Genomic DNA, 24,209 nt, shown 5'->3' with positions numbered 1-24,209 from the left:
AGAATTTTCGTCCTAATTTTAGCTGTTGGAGAAGTTGAAGATACTTCAAGCCTGAACTTATCTCTCGCGTTATCTTTCCCTGAAGAATTTTCCTCGAGCAGAACCAGCTATTTGTCACTCGCTCATCAATGCCAAGATTCCTTACGTAGAATCGCGCGAATCTCTGTTATCGTCAGCCCGTGAATTTATAGAGGCGATAGATCTTCGCTTATCTGCTTATCTTATGAATAAGTAATGGGGCTTCGTTTCTCCGAGGCCTCTTGAATATTTTAGGGCAAAAATTGTGTTATCGTCTCTCCACGGGGCGCTCTTCGAGCAACTATTTTCGATTGATTTACGATACGTAATAATTACGACGGATAGCGAGGAAAATGTAGGTAGGCGGAGATGAAGAGGGTTTGGAGTTGCAGAGTTTCCATTTTCCTCTCCCTATAAACTGAAATTGACGTCTCGCCGAGATGAAGGGAGCCTCGACAGCCGGCTCGAAGATGGGCGTTCGGAAAATAAGGAAACTTTTCGTTGCGATTGAACGTTACCCTCCGTCGCGATAAGAGACGAACACCTTTTCTTCGACGCCCGCCACCCCTGGCCACCGATTTTTTCTCACGTATTTCCGCGCGCAAAGTCGACCGTTTCATTTCGTTAAGAGGAGTATGCGTTAGGGTTCGACTGAAAGCCACCTGGTTTCCCTAGTCGATAAATCGTCGCCAACCCTCCCCTTCGTTCTTGCTTTCTTCGTTCCACGCTGTTCTCGCCTCCATCCTCTTCCCTTGTTCCCATTCATCGACTTTTATGAAGAGCACAGCGAACTTTCGAACGACCAGCTCTCTGATCGTGTTCGAGTAATTATCGCGAATGAGGTTTCCTTCGACACACATAGGATCGTAATATTTGCGACCATCTTACCTTGTGATCATCTTTCGTTCTTCGCTCGAAGGAAATTCGTTTATTCTTTAGTGTCGAGCATTTAAACGAGTTTTGTACAGAGCTATTATTACGAGATTGAAAGACTTTGCTTCAGCTCGGTGATTGTGTTTTTTAAAGGAAAGAAAATTGTGTAATTCTAGGCAAGAATTTGATAATTTACTGGCTTAAGCGTCCGCGTTCTGAGCTCGAAAGGAAGTTCACGGTTACTCCGTTTACTTTCTTATTCCTAATCCACGATAAATCGTCTTTGCGTGCGATTGCTTGATTCGCCTTGAGTTTGAAAAGATAATTGGTGCAATTACGCCGCGGTTGGAGGTGTTTCGTGTCTTGAGTGTCGTTGGCCTCGTAGTAGCTTGCCATTAATGTAAAACACCTTTATGGTCACGCTAAAAACTGTCTGTCTTCGTCAGAACGTTAATCTCTTTGATTTTCAATGTCTTCATATGGTCCTCTGAACGTTGTCGCAACGTGTAATTATTTTTTTTCTTTTCGGGGAAGACTTGGCTATTTCAGGAGATTGAGTTTAATTTAGATTGATGTGGGATATGTAGTTCAGGTATTATTTTATAAGTCACAGGAAGTGAGGATTTTGTTATCGAGTTACTCGGCTTTTAATTGTAGTTATAGACAGGTTTTAATTATTTAGAAGGAAGTCTGGTCATCAATTTTATAAAAATTAATACAGGGTTACTAATTGTTGGTACGTAGTGTTCGTAAGGATACTCTATTTTCTTGATATCATAGGTCCAATACTTATTGACGAGATTGAAATTAATGTTGGCTCATGATAAGTGCTCTTTCACTCTAGATGTAGACTTCTATCATTAAATTTTAGATTACAGTTATACTTGGAATTAATAATTGCAGGAACTAAAAGTACTACATCATCAGTTAGCTAAAAGAGAAATAGAACCAGGAAAAGTAAATTTTCCACAAAGAAGATTTCCAATTTTTTGTAACAGAAAATGATTAATTACTCAAACTTTTAGCAATGAAAAACATCAATTTCTGAGATGGATCCCTCTCTTACTAACCCCACAAAACACCACTTAAAATTGAATAACTATTTCCTGCATTATTCTCAGTCCTCAGTCGTGTCCTTTCATCCCAATCCTCAGAGAGACTCCAAGTAAAGTGGTTGTACGAATAAAAGTGTATCATTTGTTAAAGAAACAAATTCAGTCTTCTTATTCATTCAAGCGCACGATCCAGCAAAATATATTTATACACTAATGGTCTTTTACCCGTACAATATATAAATAAATAAAAATGAAATTAGTTGACTACATAGAAACGCTATAATAATGCATTTCTCGTTTCCTTTCTGTGCAGGTCTGGGCGAGGCTCGAGGAAGACGCCTCCGCGAGGATCCCCGGGTGCAGGGCAGGAGGAAGCCGCGACAGATCGAGGTGTCCCTCCCGTAGCGTAGGAAGTAGAGTAGTAAGATGCTAGTCTTCCCGGGCAGCGAGCAGCCGACGAGGATGGGATCGATGCTGTCGCACCAGAGGCAATTCGGTCTGCTGCTGTCGATCCTGGTGCTGCTGTCACCCCGGCTGCCGCCAGTGCGCTCGACGACGGCCGACATAGTACAAAGGTTCTACGACCCAGAGGTAAAGCGCATGAACCATCTGGTCGTGGACAAGAACACGGGCCGAGTGTACGTGGGCGCGGTGAACCGGCTCTATCAGCTATCGCCAGACCTCAGCCTGGTGGTGAAAGAGGTGACTGGGCCCAAAGGGGACTCGACCGCCTGCTCGATGATCGACTGTCCCCGCGAAACGCCGACCAGACCAGTGGACAACGTGAACAAGGCCCTGGTGATCGACTATACCACCACCAGGCTGATCTCGTGCGGTAGCATCTCCCAGGGCACCTGCAGGGTACGGAACCTCCACAATATTTCGGACGTGGTGCAGGAAGTGAAGGAGGCTGTGGTCGCGAACAATGCGAGTGCCTCTACTGTCGCCTTCATCGCCCCAGGCCCTCCGAGCCCGCCAGTCTCTCAGGTCATGTACGTGGGCGTCACCTACACCGGGAACTCGCCTTACCGATCGGAAGTGCCTGCCGTCAGCTCGAGGTCCCTGGACAAGGACAGGATGCTGAACATCGCTGAGTCCGCCGTGACCACCGGAACCAGGATGTACGTGAACTCGTTAGCTCGCGAGAGATACCCCATCAACTACGTGTACGGATTCAGCAGCGACGGATTCAGCTACTTCATGACCACCCAGATGAAGAACACCGACACCGCTATTTACATATCGAAGATGGTCCGAGTCTGTCACGACGATCAGCATTATTACTCGTACACCGAGATACCGATCAATTGCACCAACGACGGGATCTATTACAACCTGGTGCAGGCCGCGTACGTTGGCAAGGCTGGCTCGGTTCTGGCTGGCGATTTGGGCATCACTGCCCAGGACGACGTCCTGTTCGCGGTTTTCTCCGAGAGCGAGAGCTTGAACAACGACGTGCCCAAGCCGCACTCCGCTCTCTGCGTTTACTCGTTGAAGGCCATCAGGAGGAAGTTCATGACCAATATACAGAAGTGCTTCAGCGGCGAGGGACACCGGGGGCTCGAGTACATCTCGCCGAGTCACAAGTGCATCCCAACGGTGAGTGATTACGCCATCTTTTGCTATTCCACCTATTGTGTCCCGCGAACGGTGTTCTACAGTTCTCCTGTTGTGTCGTGTAAACATTTGAGAGCCGCGATCGTATTTGCTTGGCGCTACGGGTACTGGAGATTCTGTTGGGTGGCTTTATTGTGCTCTAGAATTGGGAAGCGTCAAAATAGGCGGAGAATTAGTTTGGGAGTTTGCTGAAGAGCATGTTTTTTTCATTATTTGTCTGCAGTCAAGGGAGTTTATGGGGTGGTCTAGAGGTTTTTGGAGAATCTTCATGTTCTATAGGTAACAGTAAGACTAAAATTTCTCTAGTATAGTTGAATTCAAGTTCTCAATTTGTCAGATTTTCAATTCCATGGACTTTCAACTCCACGGACTTTCAACTCCACAGACTTTCAACCTCGCAGACTTTCAACCCCACCGACTTTCAACCCCACCGACTTTCAACTCCACCGACTTTCAACTCCACAGACTTTCAACTCCACAGACTTTTCAATTGTATTTAGATTCTGGGTGATTCTACCTTGATCTTAAGGGTTAAAGAATTTTTTTTTTCTCTCTATCTAAGTAGAAACGACACTCTTCGAGAAGAGCTGTAGAACACCATTTTGTAAACGAGAACTCTAACACGTGCTTGTACAGTTTTCCACTAAATAGTCTTCGAAATATCCTCATCGATCCACGACTCGCCGACGAATAGCGCGTTTAAGGGAACTCGATCTTTGGTCTGCCCGAGCAAATCGCGGACTCGGCACGGAAGGGGTGGAATTTCAATGATAAAGGCGTCGTTGAAGAGGCGTGCGATCAGAGTCGAAGTCGGGCTGAGTCGCGTGAATCGCGAGCCGCGAGTCGTAAATGGATTTTCCTCTTGAGCTGCGGCTCAGAGGTGCACGATAGCGGGTCCTTGGTTTCGTCCATCGGTGTCGATTTGCATTCGGGAGCGTACGTTTGCTTTACTGTCGTCGGGTAATCGGTAAACCGCCATCGAGTTTCTTATCGCGTGACAGCGCCGCATAGGGGCTTAAAGAACCCCTTCAGAAAGAAACACGAGAACAGGGCCGCGTGCTTTCTTGCTCGATTTTACACGTGCACCCACGATCGGCTCGTGAGCCGACGTTGTTCTACAACACGGCTGAATGATCGCTTCTGATTTGCATACGGACCTGAATACAAAGTCAACTTTCGCAGTAGTAGGTACAAGTTCGTTCGTTGGTGCTCGAGCAGTGCCTTGTTCTGCTGACAATTGAGAGTTCAATTAGGTGATACGGTCGTTTAATGCGTTTTGGTGTGTCTGGGGATTTGGGAGCTTCTGAAGAAATGATAGTGGGATGGTGTAGTAGATTTTGTTAGATGTTTTGGAAGATCTGTTTCAATTGAGTGTTTGAAATATTTGTAGGATTATCCCAAAGAATGTGTTTCTTTTTGAGGACACATGGTCGATACTTTACGACTACATAATTAATTTCACAGTGAAAACTGCTTCATGAGTTTCAGTTTTAAAATATTTGAATATTTAAAAATTTAAAACGTTTGAAATTTGAAGATATGAAAGTTTGAACATTTGAATACTGGATCGCTTGAAAATTTAAATATTTGAATAGCTACTTAATAATTTCAAAATCTGAAGATTGGAAACTTAGAATATTTGAGAAGCAAAGGATCTAACAGTATCAGAATCTTGAAATCTTTCAAGAATCTATGACTCACGAAGCAAATTGAATTATTAATATCTCCTATCTGTCTCGTTCATCCAATCGCTGTCGAAGACGAATCGTAGCTTTCCCCAGAAATAAATGATCAAAGAATAAGGTTTCCACAGTAACCTAGCAACCGAATTCATCGAAATTTTGTCGAGCTATTTTCTCGTAACGGTCGGTAACGTCGTTCCGAAAGAAATTCGAGAAGGCTAAACGGAGAAATCGAGTTATACGAGGGCAATCCAATATACTGTAGCGGCAGACAACGCTCGAAATCGATAATTTGCTGAGTGGTTGCCAGGTAGGAAAGGCCTCTTACAGAAGGCCACGATTCGTCCTCGCAGCCCATTACGACCGTAAATCAATTGGCTGCATCTTCCAGAGAGGCCAGGCTCCTCTTTGCTCGTATTTACGTAACAGGTGGCGGTATCGAAAACCTCGAGGATGATACCGAACAGTAGACGAGATCACGCACAGACCGTCATATGTTCCTTTCACGCGCTCGGTTAATCCAAAGGATCTCTTGTAACGTGCTCCCGAAAAGGGCTTGTTCTCTCTCCTCGCGGCAAATTGCCACCGTCGACGCGAATTTCAGAACTTCCTGGCTGAGTTGCTTTTGTACTTCCAGCGTGTCGAGTCAATGGGAATCGTTTCTGTAGCTGACGCGCTGATATTGCTTCGATTTTATGTGGACTTCAGAATTCTAAAAGGATGTATAAAAGTATGCCTAAGATTCTTATGTTGTGTGATATTGGAGCCATTTGTGGGTTAATGGTTGCTTTATTTTTATGTGGATTGCTCTTGTTCAGAAACTTGCCTACTTCTGTACGAGTATCTTCACCGTGATTCCTTTTTGTAGTCATTGATGGTTGAAGTTTGGGACATCAATATTCTTCTTCTGGAAGAGAATACTTCTTTTAACGTACTTCAGAAGTTTTCTGAAAATACAAATTCTGCTTTTTGGGCTGTAATTTCTTTACAAACTGAAAGTGCCTAGAATAACTTAAAAGCTACATCACTATGGGGATTCGAATACTGTGCTCCAGTGACGAGATGAGTCCTGAAACCAAGAGATCTCTGTTGTCATCAGCCGCTAAAAAAAATACGTGTCTCATATTTGTCGATGCACCTTCCAGTACAAATATGTATCAACATATATCCAACATTTAGATATGATTACGAAAGGTTCAATTTTCTACGTCTATAAATCCCAATAAAGTGCACAAGTATTCCATTTACTCGCAAATAAGTTTACACCAAGAAATAATTCAAGATCCAAACTTAAAAACACTGAACTGAACTTCTCTAACCCCAGCAACTCTCCCCATCGACTCCCCATTTTTCCAATACGAAACGAGCCAACCCACGCAGCCCAGTCCCGCGTCATAAGGTGCAATGTCAAAGTTTCCCACGAATGACTCATAATGAAACGTTTGCCCAGTTTATTACCGCGTCGGGGGGTTTACACTTCATTGAAAGTGGCGGAGTTCTGCGGCATTTTCAGGTCTCTTTCAGTCGCGAGGGAGACTCGACGAGAGACAGAGAGTAGTTCTTCTCCAGAAGCGACGAAATGATATTCAGGAGGGTGGCGCATATCGGGCTGAGATTTATTCAAATTTTCGTGACTAGACGGGTCGTCGGACGATCCTCCTCCCCCTCTACCATTCCTTCCCTTCCACTCACTGTTTCGTCCGTCGCCTCCTGGAGTCTCTCATTCTTTTAGCCCTCTTTTTTCCTGGAACGCGGTGAGAAAGTATGCGGGAACACAAAGGGCCTGTTCACGTATGGAGGGCGAGAAAAAGGCCGAACCTGCCACGGGAAAGTTGGAGAAGAGTCGGCTGGCGCAGATAAGCGCGGCCATAAAGGAGATAAAGATTGTTTGTTTGGTCCAGTCCACGGGCCGTGGGACAGCGGTCCCTTTTTATTCCAGTTTCCCTTGCTTTCGTTCATTCTGGTCAGCTCGATCGCTCGACCCTGCTTCCCCCTGCTCTCACCATCTGGCCTGATGTTAGCGCTGGCCTGGTTACTTAGATATTTTTTTGGAGCCTGTACTTTGGACGTGATTCTGGTGTTCATTGTGAGTTGAAATGTTTTCTTTTGTCTTGAAGGTCTGGTTAAAGTATTAAGTATGTTTTAATACAAACATGCTTTAATGTTTTTCTGCGGTTTGGTTCGAGGTAATGTTATTTTTACTGCACTTGGCGTGACGTGAGAAACTGTAGGAAAAAGTTATTTTAGTTTTCTATTTTTTAGAGGACTAGTGAGCAGATGGATCATATGGAATATAGAAGGGGAATGAAATTATTTTTGAAATTTTATTAAAGTTACTTTGAGAAGTTAATAGAGGCTACAAATTTCTAAAAAAAGTGATATTAAAAACGGTACTTTCGTTTACAGTTGGACGTTACGATTGCAATCGGAAAAAGGGAGGTGAATCATTCTGAGATTAAGTGGCGTAATTTAACCACTCATTTAGGTTATCTTCGGTGTGATAAAAAGTTATCGTCTGTCCGAAAGAATGAGCTTTCACATTTATCAAAGGTGGTATTACATTAGGTATCATTAAGATATCTGTTTTCTTCCTAGCGTTTTTCATCAGCTCGTCAAGAACGGGTCCATGAGATATGGAAAATTATCACGCATATATCTTTCCTAGAGCAGCATCCAGTAGCGATTAAGAGAGGAAAGCGCGTGTGCCTCTTAGCAGCTTAGGTATTTTCCACGAATCGTGGATTAGATAGGGTCTAGCCTCAGGGGCGGTTTTTTCCTCGTTCACCGCACCTCATTGATCTTCGGTCAGCCGTAAAAAAAAGGCTATCAAGCGACCTTAAAAAGGTGGCCTGTCAATTAGCTCCAATTAAGACCGACAACGTCGAGGAGTTTCGTGATTCCGTATAATCGGCTCGCGGAAAAAGCTGTATCGCTAAAAGCACCAAAATAGGTTTATTGTAAATATCTCTGCGCGAAAAAACGATTCTACTCTCTGCTTCCGTGTTGCAGGTCATTGACGCGAGCCTTTTGAACTCAGGTAACACTTGCGTTCTATATTCTATGAAAGTGGTTCTAATTCGACGTGTGGCTTTACTGTGTCTCCTCGATGTAGACCCAGTGGTCTGCATGACACTGGTGAGACAGTGAGTAACAGTGAGATCAATCTTAATTTTCGAGATTAATCTCATACTCATTTTTTGATATCTTAGGTATCTACATGAACTCTTTACTTTTTTGTGTATTGAAATTTTCTATAAATGCATAAAGGCCTGCAGTCTACTTAAAGTATCTCACTTTGATTCCTAAAAAAACGTGCTTAGAAATAAAACTCTAAATAAATTCGAACTTCAGTGACTCTAACAACGAGACTGTAACGAGAATTAAAAATAGTAACTAGTATAAACCGAATTCAAATCAGCTTGTTAATCACCTACTTTAACTCTTCCTCAGAAAATTCGACACGGTGTTAAAAATCGATCGATTCCCCTTTAATAGACATCCTTAGAGCCTTTTCTATTCAATATCTCCGCCATTAGCGAATAATATCGAGCGTAGATCACGTTTAATCAGGAGAAAGTCTGCTTCCCGACTGGGACGACTCTCGTTTTACTCGGACTCGTTATTTCACTAAACAGAACGAAACGTTGGCGAGCAATGAGCGTAACACACTGTCCGATGGATTCTTCGCGGTCGAATTGGACGCTCGACACACGCCGAAAACAATCTCGGCGCGTTCGTTAGCTGGCGTTTCATCCGAGTCACTTTTTCTTTCATTAATTATCGTTACAGCGCGTTTCTTTCCAGCCTGGTATGGCAGAGGACTGACCAGCAGCGAAGCAGCGGCCAGTTCGTTAATATGCGCGACCAATTCGAAGAGAATAGGAGCAGTAGATTACAACTGCGTTTTACACGCGTAACATAGAGTCGCTCAGGATTTACCGGTCGTAAATCATGTCGCTCTGTGTTCCGGGAACACACTGCGGTTCCGAGAAGCCGAGTGTGGGTTGCCTGCTAGAAGGTGGGAACCGGAGTTGATATTGAAATCGTACTGAGGTGTAAATATTCTTTATCGGCGACGGGGGCGGGAGAAGGTAATAAGGCAAGTCAGAAGGAGCACTCAAAGTAGGTAAAAAATAGGATAATTTTTTTTAGAGATATAGCATATGTTATCTTGCTGTGAGGTCAGCTTACGAGAAAAATCCTCTCTTAAATGCAGATAAAAATGGTACGATTCTGTTTTTGCTATAATATTGGTTCAATTGTCTGGCTCTCGATATGAGTATAACTTTTAGCTCACTGGTGTATGAGTTTCATTTCTAACTCGCTGTCGTATATGAGTCCAATTTCTAATTCACTATTTGGCTCACTGTGTGAGTCCAACTTTTACCTTACTACATCCATGAGTCTGTCCCATCACTCTTATCTCTCTCTATTTCGTCTTCTCCCATAAAGACAAGGCAGCTGACGATATAGGTTCGCTCTGTTCCCAAAGCTATAGATTAATATCAAGGCAATATTGTAATAAGGTAATAGATATTCTTGTTACTTTTGTAAAGTAATAGAGTAATGGAAATAGTAAAAGCAGTAGATTTCCTATTACTTTTGAGTCGACATTAATTCTAATATAATGAGAGAAAGTACACGTCGACGATTTTTATTTTGAGATCATTAATCTTTTACTATTGGATATGCAATGTGCAAATTAATTCGACGCCTTATTCCATCAAATTTATATATTTATCTATAGAAATTTAAGAACGACTTTGATTTGGCATTTCGAAATAGTTGTAAAACAGCTGGAGAAATTTGAAACATAAACCAGAGAGATTGTTAATTATATTACACATATCCTCGACTTTTTTCCAAAAAGTAATCAGTCCTCGTTACGACTACTTTCCAAATCAAAATCAAAATCAACTTAAAAAACTCCAACTTCCGCTCACAGTCTCCTAGATCCCGCGAACCACCATCGTCTCCCACCACAAGTCACCAAAGCCCCCCACCCACGATCCAACACACTACCCACGGTACATTAATCTCTCGCAGCACCGAAACCCAATTTCTCAACCAAATCGTTGCCTCGCAGAGAGTCACAATCCTCTAATCAACTGCTATCACGTAGACAAGGTCGCGCAATGTCGACCATCCCATTGAGAACAATCAAGACCGACATCCTCGATTCATTCAATCATCTCGAGCGTATTCTCCCACTATCTAAAACAGGTTCTCCAGCAACCCCCATTTGTCCCTTAATAGAAGCACAAACGCTACAGTACTCACGCGTGTCTTAATGGCGAGAGGCGAGTGCACTCGGTCAGTTGAGTGGGGACACGGCAGAGCGATATTGCATTTTTCCACGGTGATGCGTCGAATGCGTCGAACCGTGCTCCGATTACAAATTCGGTCCATTCTTTCTCTCGGCACACTCGCAGCTTCCGTTGTTCGCGAGAGAGGCTGGAGGGGAATGAAGGCTCGAGGGTGAGCTATCGGTGAGCGAGGTCAGCGAAGACAGGGGTGTGAGGTGCAGGAAAGGGGGGGACGAACGAGCGGAATCGCAGTCCCGTAACCTCTGCCGCTGGCATGTGCAAAAACTGTCGGACAATGAAGCTGTAGCTAACCTGAAAAACTCGACGCGCGGAGAGGCTCGCGGGGAAAGGGCGAACGGGGGTGGTACGAAGGAGACAATGGCGTGCACGCGTGGGGGTGGCCGGCCCGTCGAGGTACGTAATGTGCACGCGTGCGTGGGCGGGCTCGTCTCTGCGGCTCGAATTCAATTTTTACGACACAAAAGAATCGCGGAAACGGTCCGAATGGGGGCTGTACACGGCGGAAGGAAGGAAGGAAGGAAAGGGGTAGAAAGTGGGGAGAGGGGACGTGTGCGTCACGTTCGAGGAAAATCCCGTTCGCGCAAATTGGATGCCACCGCTTCGGCCCGAGAGCCTCGCAATTAAAAAGTTTTGAACCTCCGGAAAAAAAGGTCACGACTTCCTACCGTGCCGCGCGGAATAGCCTCCACTCGTCGTTTTGTGTATCGCTACTAGTTATTTTCGATTGGGCCGAGTGGTACTTCGCGTCTGTCTTCATAGCGTCGCGTTTCGATCTCTGTCTGCTGAAAGCAAGTAGTTCCATTTGTTATTGGAACTTCGTGCCACTCGAACTTCAACGTCATTCGATCTCCGCGCTTTGTGGCATCCAGTTTAACATATTTGCAGCGATGCTTTGGTAGGTTTTATCGAGCGAGCGTGACTAGTTTCGTTTCGGTTTTAGTTGCGAAAGGATCTGATTCCATGGGAAAAATTCGTAGCGTATCTCTCTAGCGAATGCTCGGCTCAGGTCAGAGTAATCGAGTGGTGTTGAATAGTCAGGGAAATGGTGAGGTAAATATGCTCTGAGCAGAGGGATATTATCCAAGGGACTTCTCATGGGACACTGATAATACAGCTTCATTTGTTTGGAACACCTACTTTCATTTTTTCGAGCACTTCTCACGACCATTTTCCTCACCTCTATATTTTCTTAGAGAGCTAGTGCTCTGCATCAGAAGCTCGCCGATCGAGTTCAATCAGCGATAGGATTTACAAGGTAGAAAAATCGCATTAAGAGGCCGCCCGTGAAACGTGATTAAGGCCTCGATTGAAATTCGATATTGAAGCATTTTTCGCTGGCGAGTTCCTTTATAATTTACAGAGATTGAGCCGTCGATAAGCTGGGCTCGCATAATCGGCCAGATAGGAACGGGTCCTAGTCACGCGGCGTGGAAAATGATTTTTCGAAATGGGGAAAGTGAAGGGCGGGCGCAACCCAGCTAGGGGGGGCCTCTCGCTCCAAAGCAAACCATTTCCTCCTTTCTCGATTTTCTCTTCAAACTGAGATCGAGTCGATAGCCGAGGAAAATGCTTCGCCGCTTGCAAATTGTTCTCGCGACAGACTTTTCCTCTTCTCCACGCTTCTTTGCATTCGAGAACTCGTTCTCGTGCGACGAACCCGTTACGTGTAACGACGCTCCCCCTCTCTCTCGATCCCAAGCATAATAATTGCCTGCGAGCAGAGCAACAGAGTAACCGCGATGGAGAAACGACGTCGATGGGGCGACGTAATTACTGCGACCTGTAGTGGCGCTTCGCTTCGGGCGACAAGTGTGCACGAAAAAAAGAAAAGAAAAATTGAAAACTCTCGACATTAAATAAGCTCGGCGCGCAGGCTCGTTTAAGGGAAACAGTGTAGATACTGTGTGGCGTTTTTCCATCATCTTCCACCGATAGTCGCGCCCAGGGCGATTCCCTCGTTAGACACGCTCGCGACGACAAAAATGCGTGTAACCGTCCTTTCTAGGCGGACGCTGGAGCGGGCTCGCGCGATTAATTGCAACGTCAGAAAGATCGATGTATCGCTTGACGGTGAGAACTCGCGACAAAGGCGCAGAGATTGAAATTGTTCGATACTTTCGGGGGCTGCGAAGGGTACAGAGTGAGGGAGGAACTTTGGATACTTGTACGCTTCTAGGGAAAGTTTCAAATTATTGTGTCGTGGAATATTGATAGGAAGTGGTTCTTATTTATCTTAGTCGTTAGTTTGAGAGACGTATTCTTTTGAGGGCTTCAGTAGAAATTTAATTCTATTTTGTCTCTTGCTCTTATATTTAAAATCGTAAAGTAGATATTTATCAAGTTTCAACACACAAAATGAATAATTCTTCACGATAAAATGTGAGTTACTGTACGTTTAATATTCACGTCATAATTCGAGTCGAATAATGGATCCTTGAATCTGTGTCAATGACGGTGCTCTAAAATTACTCCCCTCTGTTCAAAATCAGACGAAGGAAAACTTTTCGCGACCGTACAATAACGCCCCTCTAGAGACATCCGTCGAATAGTGGAAAAGCCAAGGAAATGGAGAGAAAAGAAAAAGCTGGAATGATATTCCGCGATATACGGATGTACTAATGAGGTACACTAATTAAAAAGTTCTCCTCGGCTTTCTATGGGCGTCTCAAAGAAAGGAGCACGGCCACGATGTGGAACACGCTGGAGATTTTTAGCAAACCCGACGTTGTGCTATGAGCTGCGTTTCCGATTCCGGCTGCTCCTCGAGATACCTCGTTCAAAGGAGAAAAGCGAGTGTCTCTGAGGGAGCTGAAGGAATTGGCGGAATGACAGCGCGACGAAAGGAGCGTAGTTGTTACGGTGGATTCCACTTCGAAACGCGAAAGGATAATGAACGGTGCGCGTTGTTGTGCAGGGTGGAGAGGCTACAGTAGTTACGACTTTCATGGATAAATTCGCGTGTCTGAGTTGCTCAAGATTTCTCTAGGTCGAGTCTGGAAGATTTCATTGTGCTTTCAGGAAATAGTCGAGGAAATTTTTGGTCAAGTATTCGTACAAAATTTCCCTACTTTTTTATCATTTCATGGTTTTTTGATCTCTTTCTAAAGCTATCTGACTTAAAAGTTTTCTCTGGGTTTATTTCATTTGTCGAGCATAAAATTAAATTTCCTTAATTTGCACTCTAATTCGCACACCTATTACAATTTCTAAATAAAGGCTCACACAGGTATTTGTTAATTTACCTAAATACCACGAGTAACGCGAAAGCAGACTTTTCATTAAACACGAACCTGGTATCCCTAGAATCTTTCACCCCTTGACAGAGTGAACTACCCAGAGATAAGAGAAAGTATTTATACCCGAATTCCAAAGTGATAAGATGAATTACGCGGCAGAATTTCCTAACGAACCTGTCCGAGTCCAACTGCACAGGTTCTCATCCGTGAAAGGGTGTGACCATTACTCTTTTCACACTCTATATGCAGGCAGAAGGGCGGCGGCACGCGGAAACAAAGAGGAAGCAGCTAGGCGGGAGTTTGTTTGAAAGGGAGCCAAAGGTCGTTTTATACGGGCGGTGTCGTTCACGAAACGCCGCCGAAAAGAGTAGAACCGAGCCCTGGCTGGCCCCGTTATGCTCAATTTCAAAAGTTGTGCACCTGCGCGAGCGAGTTGCCTCCGTGAAAGCAGCCGCGGAGTTTCTTTCAATGAGAAAGAAATTAACGAAAAAAAGAAAAAAAAAGGAAAAAAGTGGCGGGAAGAAAGGAGAAAAGAGGGGGGAGGCAGAAGGTAAAAGTACCGCCTAACGAGTCGCATTCAGCCTTGAGATTTCTCGATCCACGCCTCGTCGGCTGGAAAAATATTTCCACAAAATATTCGAGGGCTCGCGTGCCAGGAGGACGAATTATGAAATAACGTTTCGAGCGCGACGTGTTCTCGTTACCATTAACTCGAGTATCGGAATAGGCGTAAAGTGGATACATGGAAGTTCAATTTTCCACGAGTACGAAAAATAGCTGCTCGTCTCCCTTGCACCATCGACCGCGCGTCGACCGAGTGTCCTGCGCGGGTGGAGCGACAGAGCGAGCCGAGCGAGAGAGCAGCAGGCGTTTGTTGCGTTTCGTTTTAAACAGGATCGAGCGGCGGGGGTGGGACGTAGGCGAGCGTGTCCCGTGCGTACGTACCATGGAATCAATATGAACGTGTATCGGTGGAATCGTCACGCGAAACGAAGATTGCTTGTAATTGCATCGTTTCGACGAGTAGGGTAGGGGTGGGCGCGCTGTGATGGAGGGTTGGAAACGGAAATCGAGGAAATTGTTATCGAAAAGGAATTTTCCCCGTGGAATAAAATACGCCCGTTCGAGCTGGATTACCGCGATTTATTTCATTATCGATAGCTCGACGGTGAATGATATCGAAACGCTGTCCATTGTGCGCGAGTTGCGCGTACTCATTAATAGACGCGATCAACGGTTGCTGCTGGGACAGGGACGTCGATGGAATCGACGTCGACGGAGGGACGGTGGCCACGACGTCGACGGCGTTTAATTCGATCGTCAAACCTAAACGTCAAAAAGCGTAATTACGCGGGTAGCCGTTGAGACACGTGATTCGTTTTCGAAACTTCATATAGACGGGCTTTGTGAATTTCGAGCCCGCTCGTCTGTGGCCAGCAAACTGTGAAACAAGTGTTGAAAACAGCGATAACGGAGACACATTTCGCCGATCTCGATGAATGCTTTTGTACCGTGATTACGTTTCCACCTACCTGCTTTCCGATGTTTTATTATTAAAAAACTTTAGATTACATTGAATTGTTACTGTTCTGCGGAAGGCGGGTTGAGGAGCAACCTGTGTGATTTTGATAATTCTGGGTCACTTGTGGTCTGTGAGTGGAAATGTATGAACTGTCTAATTTACTGTATTCAGTTTCCTGAGATATGCTTTTCTGTAATGTTTGAAAAATTGATGAAGAGTTGGAAGGTGTATAGAATGTGTAGAGACAGAGAAGGATAGATCAAGTACTTAAATATTTGAAAATTTTAATATTCAAATATTCAAATATTCAAATATTCAAATATTCAAATATTCAAACATTCAAAAATTCAAATATTCAAGAATTCAAAAATTCAAAAATTCAAAAATTCAAATATTGAAAAAGTAGTCAAATATTCTAAATTTTTGCTTCCGCCATTGATCAATCAAGCAACTCACCCAACTATTTCGCAATCCTCAAGAAACTTGTGTCAAAAACTGTGGCTACATTGTATGCATAAACTGCCCCACATAAATAATCAACAAGAACGCGTATCCACCACGCGAAGACAATTTGCGACAGCGAAGTATCGCGTTAACCGCCTCGGCCTCGCGATTCAATCGATTCGATTTCTATCTCGGTACCTACGCTCGCGCTTATTTTCGCGCTCGATGGACTTTCTTCGCGGCACGATCTGTCATTCGCGCGCGAAATGAAGTCAGGAAACGATTGCGTAACAGCCGCGCGGCCGCGAAATCGATAACCGTGTTCTGAGATAAATCGACGGTATCGTTGCCAGGGATAAGCAGCGAAATTATTCAGTGTCGCCTCTCAGCAGCCACTGGAAGCAATATCCGGCAGTTTCGCCGATTTCCCTTGGCCCCACCCGAAAGAAGCATTACTTCGGTGGCATTATTTATCGTCGCGTCGAAAGAGAACTAGCTGCGCTAGCACGCGTAGCTTTCAGCCAATCATCCGTCATAAAGTTCGCTGCCTCTTCTATCCTATTCGTCTCGAGGCTCGCGCAGTTCACGCACCGATCGATTTGGAAGAACGCAGAGTCGTTTGTCTTCTCAGTTATCTTGCACGTTTTCTTTTAGCCTGGCGTTACTGATACGCCATAGATACTAAAATTGGAGCTGTGAATTTTAGAATATTATATAAAAAATTGAATCGGTGAGTTGAAGTATTACCTACCTAGAATACCAAAAACTATATATTGAGATATTTAATTGTAACATGTAGTTCTATGCATTTTGCTTATTTGGATCCCGACCCAGAGTGTATTAACTCCACTTGTCTTCTACGTATGTGATTCTTGATACACTTTGACTGTGGGGTCAGACATACTTCTGAGATTACTAGGAAATAGTTTATTCTGAACTTGACCTCTTCAACTCAGCCATTCAATTACCAGTTCATTGACGAACGTAGAAAACTACGAGTTACTAATTGCGCACTCCTTTCGACACGTATTCCTTGTCAGACTGAAACAATAGTCCCTCGATCGTTTCTTTCATCCCGTTCTTCCGCGGGATTATTGGTCGCGCTGGGAAATTGTTGAATCGCAAAATTCACGGTCCGTCTCCCCCGAATCCCGTGGACGAGGAGTTTTTTCGTTCGACACCTCGTGCCCTGACGGGCAGACCAGCAGCACCGCCAGCAGCGAGCTTATACAAATGCAAATCCATTAAGCTCGCGACTAAGCTTAGGCTTTTATCGAAAAACCTCGGGGCGGCAACCCTCGAAGGACAAGCAGACCGCGCGGTTCTATTTCGTCTCGCGGCCGAATCGACCTCTCCAGCTTCATCGCGGAGAATTAACGCCGCCTGTTCGAGTGTTTTTAATCCCCCACGGAAATTTCGACCCTCCCGCGGCCCTCCGAATAACACATGCAAATGCGGCCAGACCCGACGCTCGCCCGGCTGCCCGCCGATGAAATCTTCGCACCGAGGAGGGTGTTTAATTCTTGTTTTTGTCTCGTCGGGACCATTTAGGGAATCGATCGGATAAATCGTATTGCGGCGGTACTTCTGTTTAACTCGTTCCAGCTCGACGCGGTCGGGGCTGGTGGTTTCTTTGGATCTCTGATGGCTTTTTCCAGTGCTTTTTAATCCTCTGGCTGACGAATTTTCGTGGATTCTATAGCGTTAAGTTAACTTGAACGAAATAGAGGTACAAGTGGAGAGTTAAATCAGCCCTTCGAGCTTCGAATGTTTAGATATTCAAACATATTTAAGTATTTTAGTATTCAAACAGATTCAAATATTCCAGTTTCTAAATGTTTGAATCCCCTAATATTTACATTCCCCAGATATTCGAATTCCCTAGATATTGGAATCTCCCAGAGATGGGAATCCCCCAAACATGAAAATCCCCCACATACTCTACTCCTCCAGACATTCGAATCCTCTAGATACGCGAATCCTCCAGGTACTCGAACCCTCCATATACTCGAACCCCCAAATATTCACATCTTCAATTCTACAAATTTTAGAAGACCAAAAATCATCTCTCGCCATAATAATCATTCAACCCCCACCCTTCTCTAAATATTCACTCTCCATCCACATCCCCCAGAGAGCCTCCTCATTGTTCTCCCTGTTGAACAGAGAAGGCACTCGCTGAAAGAAGCACGGTCGTCGACGCTCTGCAAGCGTCCGTCTTCCGATCCGCGAATCTCGGTCAATATGCACGAGATTTGTCTTCGGATGGAGACGTTTTTTCCCTCATTTGCCGGAATAACGAGGCTCTCGTCTGAGCCTCGCTACCAATAATCGCGCTCCTCGACGAAGCGTTGGCACGCTGCCCTCGCGATTCTCTCGAGTGGGTCGTGTCCTCTCCAGCACCGGCCTGGCTTCGAGGCTCCTCCCGAAGGACAGAGGCGGGGGGAAGGGGGACGAGGGTTAGCAGCGACTTCCGGTCGAGTGGTCGGCTCGTAGGAGATACACGGACGAGATACGCACGGATAACCGTGCGCCTCTAACTAGGTTACTGCTAGCAGGACAGCTTTCTCTTGCCCTTGGGAAAACGCTGCTGCATCGCCGACCAATGGCGATCCAAAATGGTTCTCTGGTCCCGAAGCAACAAAATTTGGAACGTGATTTAGTTTCATTTTTCGTGTCTTTTGGGATTCTTGGTTCTTGAGAATTTTTAGGGGAAAGAATGTTTAATAGAAATAGGTTAGCGAGTTTTGGATACTTGATAGGGATTCAGAATTGATAATAGGTTAGTATTTATTATTACTGTGGTCTGCTCACGAGATAATCCCTAGGACAGTACAGAGTACCTTGTATCTGTCCAAGAGTATCTTCGAGGAGTATCTGATACAAGAGTTTCTTGTATCTGTCTCTGACTAATTACACCTGCATACCTTTCGAGCATCATCTCTTGAACGAAGCACAGTACTCCTATCCTTGGACATCACCTATTCAATAGTTCTAATTCCCTCACTGTACACATATCAGCACGCACAAAAATCAACCCAACACCTCAGTTCCACTTATAATTTCAATGTACGTACTAATACCAGACCACTCGCTATACAGTCCCACTCAAAGAAAATCTATCACCCGCCTCCACCGCAAGAACATCTAAACAGTCACTCAAGGCTACTACTCTACCCAAAGAAGCATCCATAAACTTCCCCTCCTGTCTGACCAACAAAGTCCTCAGCCACTTTCTAAAGTCATCGAGCGTTATTCACGCTGCGCCGAGCGCGCATTTTAATTGTATACCGAGCACGTTCCGCGTGTGGGAACGCTCGCCAAGAGAACGAGCGCTCCGCAGCTAACGACCTCGCGCTCGGTGGCAATCTTCGAGCCGAGAGGTTTCCATGGACCATCCTAGCCGATCTATCGGCAAGCGAATTTCCTTCGTCACGAAAGCGAAAGCGAACGAGGAAATTAGACGGCTTATTACCGGTGCACGCGCTGCTCGTGAGAACAGCACGACACAATCGGCCTTTGTGCGTTCGCGGCCGTGCTCGAGGCGGCTCGGACAATGATTCCATTGCGTCAGAGCGATCGACGCGACGTGGACGGGACGAAGATCGAGGGAATAGGTGAGAGATGATAGATACGGGGCAGAAGGAAAATGGGCGCAGCTTGACGGCCTCGCAGAGTACTCTGAAATGGCTATCTTGCTGCGAAAAATTAAACTTGGTTAACTTCATGGATCAGAAAATATTTCTCGAGTCATTACATGTATGTATATTTAGTTCTAGGGACAGGTAGTTTTTAATGGAGATAGAAGATACCTAGTATCTAGGAAAATTGGTACAGTTACTTACTCCCAGATTCATTTATATTTCTGAGCAGAAGTTTCTTCAAAATACACCTCTGTTTCCTCAAAATAAGTCTCAACTTATTTTCTTGTTTCTCTGATTATAAAAAGAATTCTGTGAATTATAGAACCGCCTTAAAATTAGATCTCAAACTACTTCCTTCTATCTTTGCTTATAACTCTACCTCAACTCTACTTCAATTTCTAATGAGTTCTAATATTCTTATAGTACCCTGAAAATAACACTGTTTCTAAAATGATCCATTCTGTCCATGAGAAGCAAGTACATACAACGTGCCTCCAAATAAACCATCCTTGCTCCTCCAACTCCGCCTCGCCAATAAATCCATGCACACCATCCATTTACACTGGTCTACAAAATCTTCTATCCTCACGTAACAACCAGCCCTTAATAACAAGTGTTACGTCCTAAACACCACAAAGAGACGCCGCGCGATCGCGAGGAATGGCGAGGCGGAATAAGCGTGGTCGGGCTCGAGCTAATCTCGGCCGATTAGAGGAGGAGGTGAGATCCTCGAAGCGGATGTGAAAATTCCATACGGTCCAATGGACGTTCGTAAATCAATCGACCGTTTACTCTTTGCCCGCGAGCCCTTAAGCTTCGCTCGGTAGACTACCGTCCCCGAATCGGGACCAGCGGGCTCAGCCGACGATTTCTATCAATAAGGATTTAGCGGGAATTCTGCCCCTCCTGGGCTGATCCAGCGCACAGGCAATTAGAGCTGCCCCCGTAGGAAAATATGGGCTTATTATGGGCGCAGTTCTAATCGATCCGTCGGAGATGCAAGGATTCTCCTCTGTGGAAGACCGGCTGAGCTCGCCGAGCACGTTTTGTGTACCGAAGGGCTTCGAGATTGAATCTGGATTAGTTCGACGCTGGGCGAGCTTGAATTGTGGTATGTTGTTTGAATTATTTCGTGGCGGAGGGTGTTACTTCTCTTTAGGGGATAATTGCAGCGACGACGTTTGGGTATCTTGCGTGAAAAATTTGAGCGAGAAAGTGGTTTAAGGTGGTTGTATTTAGTGGCACAATTTTGAGGTATATGTTGGTTTAGGCTTTTTAGAATTTTAAGGTGCTTGTGGTTCATTGGAGGAATATTGATCTTCTTTTAGGTTGGGGAAAATGGTTGGTATAGGTTCTGGAGAATTAATTTTGATTTTGTTCAGTGTTTCTTCTTTTAACTCACTTTGTAAATATGGGTGAAAGTTTCTGAAAGAGTCTGAAAAGTTCAGGTAATATTTTCGAATATTCAAAATTGAGATTTGAGTAAAAAATTGATTTTCCCCAGAGAGGACCACAGTGTATTTTGAAAGAATACTGAGACAAAAATGACTTTCTTTGCAAAGTAAGAGTATAAAATGTTAGAGAAAGAAGGGCAAGGCGAGCTAGAAGAGCACTACCCGAATAATAATTCTCTACGAACCCATCGTCCACGATAGAGAAAGATGAACATCACTCGAAAGAAACTCCCCATAATCACATTGAAATGTAGTCAGAATTCCAATGGCGCCCCTCGCAGAAGACAGTAGAAGTGACTCAAATAACTGGTCCCAGGACCCAGCGCAGTCACCGTATTCTAAAACAATAAGCGTGGGTTACAAGCGCGCACATTGAGCCAGCGGAATCCAGTGGAAAGAGGCAACGTCAAGAAGGCGCAATTTCAATCTCAGAAAGTTGATTTATTCCCCATCTTCGCTCCCTCGGCCGATCGTCTTTCCGCGCAGCGACGGGATCCTCTTCGCCCTCGGTCTCTGCCTCCACCCTCTTCCAGCTTTCAAAGTCCCTCTTCCGGTTGAAATTCGCGGTTGGCTTCTTCGGTAAACCCGAATCTCTCTCCGCAATTTTTTCTCTCTCCCCAGGAATTTATGCGTCTCCCATAGATTCGGACAATGTCTCTCGTTCCGCGGAGGGGCCACAAAATATCGGGCTCCCCCGAGCCGCAATCTCCGCGCTTTTTGCCAACCTATTTACACTAGATCCAGCGTTGCGAGACGCTCGCGTTCACGCTCCCATTAAGCCCGAAATATCGCTGGTTCGCTCGGAGGAAAAAAAAGGAGGCGCGGCGAGGACTTTTCAGCTCCCCGCGTCTAAAAGAGAGAACAGAGTCTCGAGGATTCTGGCCCCTCTCGGCATAATCTCGCGATCGTTTAATCAGAGTGTCAGGTGGCGAAATTTTATCACGGCGCAGCGCGCGTGAACGAGGACGATCAATTCGGTTCGCGGGAGATAATGCGACGGTGGGTCAGGGTGGCTGGGGAGGAAATGCCTCGAGGAGGGCGAGGGAAGGCAATATGGGAGGAGGAAGAGGCGCCTCTTCCACTTTCCCGAGATTCTTATCGGGCGCCGAATCGCAGTCGTCGCGGCGCGAAATCTATCGGGGAAACTGTAATCGAGCCGCTCTGGCGGCGATGGAGGCGCGTGAAACGCGCGCGCTGGGGCGGGGGACCGCGAGTCGAGGTATCTCTGCGCGCTTAAACGCGCCAGATTGAAATATTACGAGCGGTGGGCATCGTACGGGGTGAGGAGAGATAGCCGCGGCTGGTGAAGTCGTATTTTACCTTTTATACGCTTTGTACTTTCTTGATATATTTATTTCCCAGGTAAAATCGCCTGGCTCGCTCGACGCGGCGAGAAAGAGCGAGAGTAATGTACGATGAGCCGTGCAACAACGTGGCACGATGCTCGTTTGAATTTTATTATCCGAAACGCCGGGAACGCTCGACGCTCGTTCCGTGTCTGTTTCGTCAGGGAATTCGATTTTCTTCTGGCCGAGTCAAATCGGCCGATTGCACCGCCGATATATGTCTGCCATGGCTGGGGATTTCGGGCTGATGTATTTATGGGATTGGAGCGGTTTAGCGGGCTTTTCTATGGGGGAAAATTAGTGAATGCTCTGGTGGTTCGTTATTAATGCTGTAATTAAAAGGGCTTCCAAGTTCTCTGTTTTCTAGGTTGGGATACCTTGTTAAATATTGCTGTTGGTAATTGTACACAGTGTTCTGTAGTAGGCATTAGAAATTTTAGGGAGTAATTCTAGATGCTCAAATAGGGAGAAAGTGAAGAATGACAAAATTGGGTTCAAGACTGGTAATTTTCAGAGTTGGTAATTGTTGAGGAAAAGTGTCTGACTTGGGATATATTCTACTGTGGGCGTGAATTAAGCAGGTCAAGCACAGCGAAACTAGTGGAATAAGTCTTTTGCTAGACATAGATATGTCAGTAGAATAAGTCACGCGCTAGACACAAAAATTCAGTGGTACAAGCACTAACTCAGTCGCACAAAAATTAGTAGAATTAATCACAAGTCAGACACAGACAATTTAGTAGTATAAGTCTAGATTGAGACACAAAAAGTAAGTAGTATAAAGCCTTGAGTCATATATTAAACTAGTAGAATACGACATGAGTCAGACGTAGAAGGGTCAGTAGAATGACCCGCGAGTCATATAGAGAAAAGATAGTACAATAGTTCATGGGTCACACACAGAAAAGCCAGTAGAATAGATCATGAGTTAGACACAAAAATTGAGTACAATAAACCCATGAATCAGACGCACAAAAGTCAGTAGAATAAGTCACGAGTCAGACGAAAATAATTTAGTAGTATAAGTTTAGAGTCAGACACAAAAAATAAGTTATATAAACCCCAAGGCAGACACAGAAAGTCAGTAGAATATGCGTTGAATCAGACACACAAGAGTCAGTAGAATAAGTCACAAGTCAGGCACAGACAATTAATTAAAATTCAGTAGTACGGAGTCAGACAAATTTCACGCATTCTTTAGGCGTGTTTCTGTGCATACTTAATACTAGTCCATGCTATCCAGATAGTAATATCCATTATACAATCATTGCAAATACACTCTTTCTTTCCTCATCCGTAGGCAAGTACACATACACACATATATCAAGACCTCCACATTTTTACAACCTGTTCCCCTTTTACTCCACACTAACAATACTTATAGTTTCAGATAAATTCAGAAATGATTCTTCTATCTAAATCCTCATAACGATTCCCCATTTCAACGGCGCCAGACCGTCGTAAACGCTGAACTCGCTCATCGAGCACAGTCCCAACAACGCGCACACGAGGAACGCAACCTTTACCGGAGCGTGAACTTTGGCACTCGGTTAACGACAGCGCATCGCTCGCCTATCGGTCACCCACGGGAAAACGGTTCGCTGGGTCGTTTTCCGCGCGTTTAACACCTCCTCCCCCTCCTCTCATCGCGAGTATGCAAATGCCCGATAAGACAGAGTCGGTCCTCGTATCTGCGGGAGCGCGCGAATCGCGCGAGCGTTACGTCACCGCGCAAACTCCCGGCGAATTGATGTCCAAGCGTTCGAGCAGTTAGCGGCGGGAAGCATGGCCAGTTAATGGACCCATCGGCGAGATCTAATTGCCTGGATAAGGCATATCTTCGAGCAGGCTGCCGGAGATATCGAGCATAAAATCAGCGTCGGTTCTCGATGCACGTGAAATTGAAACGTTCGATCGGTCGCGCGCGTCGGCGTTGCGCGATCGTGGAAGGAGAGAGGCAGAGACGGATACCTTAATTCCGCGGCCCAGAT

At 45.2% G+C, this 24,209-nt stretch overlaps 1 protein-coding gene across 1 annotated transcript in view; it reads left to right on the top strand.

The window, feature by feature from the left end:
- The window catches only part of Plexa (plexin A), a 247,758-nt gene that overhangs the window by 30,259 nt on the left and 193,290 nt on the right, over positions 1-24,209 (top strand). Inside the window, exon 2 of the mRNA XM_076389982.1 lies at positions 2,260-3,545. Coding sequence (XP_076246097.1) covers positions 2,373-3,545 — 1,173 coding nt within the window. The 5' untranslated portion in view covers positions 2,260-2,372. The remainder of the gene's footprint in view (positions 1-2,259; positions 3,546-24,209) is intronic.

The sequence above is a fragment of the Calliopsis andreniformis genome, chromosome 12 (assembly GCF_051401765.1).
Source record: "Calliopsis andreniformis isolate RMS-2024a chromosome 12, iyCalAndr_principal, whole genome shotgun sequence".
Taxonomy (NCBI): domain Eukaryota; kingdom Metazoa; phylum Arthropoda; class Insecta; order Hymenoptera; family Andrenidae; genus Calliopsis; species Calliopsis andreniformis.
The sequence above is the reverse complement of the archived record's forward strand: the minus strand, read 5'-3'. Positions and strand labels throughout refer to the sequence as shown.